Consider the following 8,059-nt stretch of genomic DNA (forward strand, 5'->3'; position numbering starts at 1 on the left):
ATTTTGTTGGATTCGTATTTATGAGTACTTTAATACAATGAATTTTTTATATTTAATATTAATACGAAATTAAAGATATCAACAATCAAAAGTATGCATTGACAAACGTGTCCAACACAAATAGGAAACGTTTTTAGGGACGGAGGGAGGGAGCAATTTTATATGAAACCATAAAAGTCAACTTCTAAAGAAAGTCAGATATGTGTGCACAGTTTGTAAAAGTTTAACAAGTGTGTGGGCTTTTTTGATGTTATCTTGAGTAAGGATAGGGTATGAGTTTGAACAACGATAGTGTAAGAAGAGTGACATCTAAAATTTTTAGATTTTCGCAAATTTCGAAAATCAATATTATTGGGTTGAAGGGTGTGTGTAGTCAGAAATTCCGGTCACCGATATCAAAATTAAATACACTACTATAATTATTATTTTCGATAAGGTCAAAAATGGAATTTACACTATATTTTTTTAGAGAAATATTTTTTTATACATATATTTTAGAAAAATTATAAGTTCGGCGGAGTCCGCCCTCACCGACTATATATTGACTACGTCCGAGGTGCTGATTTACAATCTATTAGCAATTTTTAAAAATTGACCCATTTTATAATTGACATAACATCAAAATTTTATTAATTATTTTATATTAAATCTAAATATTTTCGTCAAGATTTTAAATTATTGTACGGAAGTTATGGTCCATTCAAATCAGAAAGGAAATAAAATCAGTGTAAGAATATATAGGCGACAAGAACCCTTACAAAAACTAATTAATCAAGTGTACTTTTTTTGAAGCCACTAATGAAGTATACTTAACACAAAGGATGAAGTTACAATGTACTTGAACAAATTTTCACACTTAATTAATTAACATAATATAAAAATCAACCGCAACCATATAGCTGGCCTTTATTAATTAACATTCAAACATGTAACTTCCACACACACATAGCAGCACAGCAGCTCATCTTAACTTGTTCACACCGGGACTGTGCGATTAGGAGCCGTTGCAGGAACATCATCTTCTTCATTCTCCCCTGACAATTCCTCTAGCGATTTACCTTTCGGTTCGGGTACTAAAAATGTAAACACCATTCCCAGAAAATTAACAACACCGAGAACAATAAGCGAATTTTTCACTCCGATTCCTGGAGGATATCCTGCATCGGTTTTCTTCGGATCGGGACTCTGTGATGAATAAAGAAATCCATAAGCTCCGATTATAGCTCCCGCTTTACCTGCTGCCGCGGATATTCCATGACATGTTGATCTCAATCTGGCTGGAAAAATCTCAGCAGGCACAACAAAAGTTGTTGCATTAGGCCCAAAATTCGCGAAAAAGAAGGTTAGTGAATACATTATAATAAACCCTATACGGTTGGACTTTTGAATCCAGTGATCATAAGGTATTGCTAGTGCAAACATGAAGACTGTCATGAAGAAGAAGCCCATTAATTGAATAGCGAATCTTCCAACGATATCGATGAATGCCACTGTGAACCAGTATCCAGGGACTGTACTGCATAACGCAATGATGGTTTGAGCTTTGGATATTCTATAAACTTCCTGGATAGCATTCATTGTTTTTGCTGGTGGTATCCATCCAACCGCGGTGAAAACGTCTTTTTGGAACAAGTTTTGGCTGTAGAAAGCAATGTCTAGTAAAAACCAGGTAGAAGTTGTTCCAAGTAAGTGAAGTCCATGGCGTTTTGCAAATTGTTTTGAAAACAATCCGAAAGAATTTCTAGTGTCTTGTGCAATTTTCTCTATTTTCGCCTCTTCTGGCTCTATCTCAACCTGCAACACCTTAGCCATATCATTAGCTGCCTGTTTAGCATTTTTCGCGACAAGGGCAGTGTAACGTGCAGTTTCAGGCATTTTCATGCGCCAATAGTACGTTAAAGCAGCTGGCAAAGCCCCAAACATAAGTATAATCCTCCAGATATAGTCAGATTCTGGGACTGTTGAGGCTAATGCATTGACTTCATAAGATGGTGCTGGATATGCATGGTCAAACGCTGCTGAAACAATTACACCAACAATGCCACCAGCCATTATTCCGAACCCTTGCATGGCGAAAACAGCAGCAATGAAAGCGCCACGTGTCTTTTTATTAGCGTATTCGGACATAATTGTAGCTGAAAGAGGGTAATCACCACCAATGCCGAACCCTAGCCAAAATCGAAAGAAGCAAAGAGTAGTCATCACACCTTTAGGACTATTCCCAAAGGAAAGTCCAGAGGCAACTGAGCAAACAACCATGATAAGTAGAGTAAGGCCATAGACTCTTTTACGTCCCATTTTGTCTCCGAGCCACCCGAAGAAGAGTTGACCTACTAGGGTACCTGTAAGATCGAAGAAAATTGACTTTTAGATTGTCGTTGTTAGGTTTTTTTAGAAAATTTCTTAAATTGATGAATAGTGTTTTATTTTAGTTTAGAATTTACACTAATGATCTGAAAGTGCGGGCTGTTACAGTACCAACAAGGGCGACTCCCGTAGCTGAAGATGAAACGCCAGGAGGTAAGACCCGACATGGCATGGGTGATGTGACACATTGAATTAATTTGGTGCTATTAACTTAAATGCAGGGGTTCAATGTATATTTAGGGAACAAATATGTGACATGTGATATTTATAACTATTTTAGTAACTAATTTTGTACTTTTAGCATTTTCCAACTGACTTATAGATTGTCGTTGTTAGGTTTTTGTAGAAAATTTACTAAATTGATAAATTGTGTTTTATTGTAGTTTTGAATTTAGAATAATAGTCCGAAAAAGTGTGGGCTGTTACATACCGACAAGGGCGACTCCGGTGACTGAAGATGAAACGCCAGGAGGTAAGACCCCGGGTTTTGGAGCACCTACTTTGTGGTAGTAAATGCGTCCGAGTAACTTGGTGACCATGGAAATGCTGAAGAGATCGTATGCGTCGGTGAAAAATCCCATTCCGGCTATAACAATTGTAGTGAAATGGTAGAGTTGAGTCTTGGCAATATCAAGTGCATTAAGCACTTCTAGCTGCTGTCGGACCATGGCTGGCTAGCTTAGTAATTACTCAGATGCACGAACTTGCTGTAATAAAACACAACGAAATCCCTGATTATTCATCTGATTGTTGTAATTTAAGTGATATGTAATTGTTGCAGAGAGATTAAACTTTATCCACTTAAGATTTAGTTTGATACACAATCAGCACTACATGCATGCATGAGTCTAGTGATATATATGGGGACTGGGGAAGTAGTTCCCTTGGCACTTCCTAACACTATAAATTTTTTACTAAGAACCTACTCCCTCCGTCCCACCCAATTTTTTATATTGGGAGACGTGAACTGACAAGCAATTTTTCTTTTCATAAACTGTAATACTTAATTTTTTTATAAATAAAAATATAATGTTCAAATTATTATACAAAAAAGAAGATTTAATTTTTTTTTACGAAAGTACACTTTATAGTAGTCTTAAGATACGTGTCAAGTGAAAAAAGCGGTAAAAAAATGTGTGAAACAGAGGGAGTAAATATAAGAGTAGCTATCCGTGATTTATCCCTCTTACTTTACGAAATATCGAGTGTTCAAATTTTAAATTAAATTCAAACTAACAAAGTGAGTGTGCTTGTGTGTTTAATTATAAAAAACATATCGAAAATTTATATCCTAAATATGCTTTAAAGCAAAAAATAACATTTACAAACGAAAAAATTGGCCACTTTTTTAGAGAAATACTAGAGTTCCAAATATCATTCCCGAAACAATTTCCGAACGTTATTGAAATTATTGTTAAGTATGCAGCACCCCTCTTCCTGAAGAGAGGAGGGAGTATATACAATAGTAAGTCAAATACATACAATTAACTTACAAATTAGTGAAATGCTTAATTGAAATGTATACCTGAAGCTCCTGAGTGATGCTACAATATAGGCCTGACAGATATGATGAACTGAGGATATTTATTATTTTTCTGGCCTGGGGGTCTTATATAGGCGGATAATTACTTTCCTAATTGGTAATCAAACAGCATATAATTAGGCATTTTAGGATATTCCTTCCTTTGTCAACTGCTTCCTTCCGTGTAACATGTATAATTTAAAACTCCATTAGCATATAAATTAATGATTCATTTGTGCATAATTATTAGTTATAAGTACAAGCTATGTGCATTAGCAAATGGTGCATATTTAATATGTTTGACAAATGTAATCAGTTGCATCTGTTTGAGGATAATTTATCAGTGATCTATTTCATTTAGCAAAAAATGAACTAATTTATTACTGATTACAAATATTTATGTGTATGAACAAACAGACCGTTAGGAGCGCTGTCAATACCTAAAATAAGTCGTACTTGTTTGTTAATTATGTGAAATCAAATAGGATAGGTTTTGTATATGTGATACCAGGGTTTATAAAATATTATTGAAAGCATTCTCAAATACCAAGACGTTGATTGGTTATTACGAATTATCTAATAAATACTAATAAATAATGTGATCTTCGAATATTACTATGAATTCTACCTATAAAATTTTATGAATACCACAGTTAGGGTTGGTAATTTGAGTCGGGCCGCTCACGAGATTGTCCGACTCGAACTCGTTTAAATAAACTCGACTCGGCTCGTTTTAGTTAAATGAGTCGAGTTCGGGCAGAGGTCTTGACCCGCGAAATTAAACGAGTCGGCTCGTTTCGACCCGTTAAATAAAACGAGTCGAGTTCTGGTAGAAATTTAGGATCAATTAAATGTAAAATTAAATGAGTCGGCTCGTCCAACTCGTTAAAACCGGCTTGTTTGGCTAAACGAGCCAGCTCAAATCGACTCGTGTAATTCAACGAGTCGAATTAGATCAGAGGTTTAGACTCAATTAATTAAACGAGTCAACTCGGCTCGACTCGATTAACCTCAACTCGAATTACGTCCGACTCAAAAATCGGCTCGTTCGACCAGAATTACAGCCCTAACCACAGTTTTGGATGGAGCATGTATGTGCATCTCTCATGTATAATAACGTATGCAAATGCATCCGATAAGAGTATCTTCGATGTTACAAAATTATTAGCTAAAAGTTTATATGACATGTCAAAATTAAAAATTATAAATATTATGTAAAATTTTATGCACGCTAAAAGCATATTCAATGGCGTTATCTAAAATGATTGTCTAAAATAGTATAAAATAAGGAATATGTAAAATTTTCCGAACATGTAAGGTAAAGTACTATGCTAGAATTGGCTATAATGATTAGTTATATTTTAAAAATATCAAGTGATTATTATTTCAAGTCTCTGTTATAAAAATCGGCCGATTTTTCAAAAATCGCCGATAAATCGCTCAAAAATCGGTCAAAAATATTTGTCCGATTTGACTGATTTCCGATAAATCGCCGATTAATCATCCGATTTTTTAAAAATCGTCCGATAAATCGTAAATCGGTACCTCAACCGAATAGTTCCGATTTCCGAAAGATATAACACTGTTTCAAGTTGATATATATAAAATATTTTAAAATATTACCGTTTCGATAAATTTTAGATAATCATAATTTTATATTATTAAGCTAACAATTATTTGAGATACTCTAGGAATTTATTTATATTATTTTACTCCTAATTTAAAAAAAAAGATATATAATCTGTCACTGTAATAATATTAAATTGGGCTTATTTTAAAAATTAGGTAATCAGGACCGACCCTAAAAATAAGGTCAACGCGTAGGGCATTACTACCTCAGGACACCGATTTTTTTTTATACATAAGTAGTATGTAATAACAATTTTGTGCATTTGTATATTTACATGCATTTGATTGTATTATTTAATATTAAAACAATTTTTTGATTACATTATTATATATTGATTTGAATGTATGTAAAAAAATTCCTTTGCAATTTTGAAAACTAGGGAGCACTATTTTCAAAATTCGCTCAGTGTACCCAAAAACTGTAAATACTGTAAATATTATGTAATGTTCGAACGATTTGAAAAACTAATGAATATCAACTTTTTGGGAAAGAAAATATAAAATAGAATTCAAAACTCCAGTTTGGGATAAAGATAATATATTCTCTCTTCTATGCAGACATTCCCAAATTTATCATATAAAATATTTTTGTAGTATATTACTTAACCTCTTCGAATTAGGTTCTTTGCATTTTTAAAGAAAATATTTAACACGTATTTTAAGAATTTTAATTTTTTTTATTCAATTTTTTAATTAAAGATGAGTTATAAAACTATACACCCTCCGTCCCGCTGAATTATTTATTGTGAGACGGGGGATCGGTATGCATTTTAAGGCTCCCGTAAAGTATGGTTGCCTAAATAATTTTAAATATTTTTTGTTCTTTTAAATAAAAATATAATATTTAAAATTTTATATAGAAAAACAAAATTCTAAAAATAAATTATAGATCTATACTTTATAATAGTCTTATAATATGTGTAAAACATGAGTAAAAAATATGTAAATAATTCAGTGAGACGGAAGGAGTACTACTTATTAAGAATCTTAAATACGAGTCAAGCAGCGAAAAAAGTAAAAAAAAAATTGAAAGCCGGGGAATTGGAGGTGGGGGTTAATTTTTTTATAAATTCTATTTCCATCCTCTATTATTTATTTTTTTCACACATTTCATTCCATTATCCCAGATTAAGCACAATACTATAAGATACAAATACATATACTTAAATACATATACTTAAACAGGCTGGTCACGATCAAACAACTTTTGCGGCAACCTGTATAAGCAATGTGAGATCCGGAGTGAACCCTATAAAAGTCAGCCCTTTAATTTGAATTTGTTTAATTTATTCAAGCACCCTTTGGGCAGATGAATAGTCATATTTAAATATAATTACAATAAAAAAATACATATGCCATCACGTAGATAAACAGAGCCGAGACGAGTTCTGTCTGAGTTGAACTTAATTTTTCTAAAGAGTCGAACTGAACCGAGTTCAATAACTGAGCTGAAAGTGATGTTTAAACTCGTCTCGTATCATGAGATTGTTCACGAACAACCGAGCTGAGCCGAACTCAAGCCGAGTCGGTTGTCCAGTAATAGTTTACACATATTTTTCAATTGATCAACTTTAAATTACTATTTATAATTTTATAAGTTGTATCAAAATCATATACTAGTCTTATTTTACAATTATATACGCGCGCACACTCACACTCTACATTTATTTCTTAATTTATATCATTTTATTTTTCTAGACAAGTTTTAGAAATAGATCCAATTCTATTCTAAATTATTGAGACATTCGTAATTTTAGAAATTGTACATTTTTTTTAGGTTGTCGATGTCAAAGGTATATTATGTTTTAATGTTCTACTTAAATTTGATTTGAATAAATTACAAGTTTTCAAAAGTATTTATCAAAATGGGAAGAATTAGAGATGAATATATCATATAAATAAAATTTGATAATTTTCTTACTAAAGAACTAAGTGTTTAATTTAAAAAATAATCAAAAATTCGAAAACAATTAAATTAATAATAAATAATGAAATAATGCACTAATTAAAATATTTAAATGATTACTAATTAATTATAACTTGTTATATATATATATATAATTTATCCGAGACAAGTCGAATTATCGAGTTTGAGCCGAATTCGAGTTAAACGAGCCGATTTCGAGCCGAACAGACAAAATGCTCTACTCGGCTCGTTTAGTCATCAAGCTCATTCTTATGTTCAAGACCGATTCGTTTAAGAAAACGAGTCGAGGCGAGTTCAATTAAATAAACTGATTCCAAATCGTGTTCATGAACGACTCTGTTCATTTGCAGGTGACCAGATGAATGTACTCATCGGTATCCTACTTTTACTATCTTCTCAAAAATTTATGTATATTAAAAAATATTGATACTATAAAAATTTCTAGATTCATATTCACACCTCATTAATTTTTATATAAATCTCAAAAAAGGATCATTTAGGATAATTGATCACATAATTATTTTAAAAGTTGGAAATAAAAGTATTATGAGAAAAAAATTTCTCTCAAAAAATATTAGTATTATGAGACGGAGAGAGTAATAAATTTATTTTCC

The 8,059-nt window shown here is 32.2% G+C and overlaps 1 protein-coding gene across 1 annotated transcript; it reads right to left on the reverse strand.

Moving 5' to 3' along the window:
- Positions 1-757: 757 nt before the first annotated feature.
- On the reverse strand, positions 758-3,942 carry LOC141723730 (low affinity inorganic phosphate transporter 1-like). Its single transcript, XM_074525611.1, has 3 exons — positions 3,893-3,942; positions 2,798-3,074; positions 758-2,342 (listed from the first exon to the last, which is right to left on the reverse strand). Exons 2-3 carry the CDS (start codon positions 3,033-3,035, stop codon positions 976-978), a joined length of 1,605 nt encoding a protein of 534 aa, XP_074381712.1. The 5' UTR covers positions 3,036-3,074; positions 3,893-3,942; the 3' UTR covers positions 758-975.
- Between the last annotated feature and the right edge of the window lie 4,117 nt (positions 3,943-8,059).

This window comes from Apium graveolens, chromosome 1, assembly GCF_009905375.1.
Source record: "Apium graveolens cultivar Ventura chromosome 1, ASM990537v1, whole genome shotgun sequence".
Lineage (NCBI taxonomy): Eukaryota > Viridiplantae > Streptophyta > Magnoliopsida > Apiales > Apiaceae > Apium > Apium graveolens.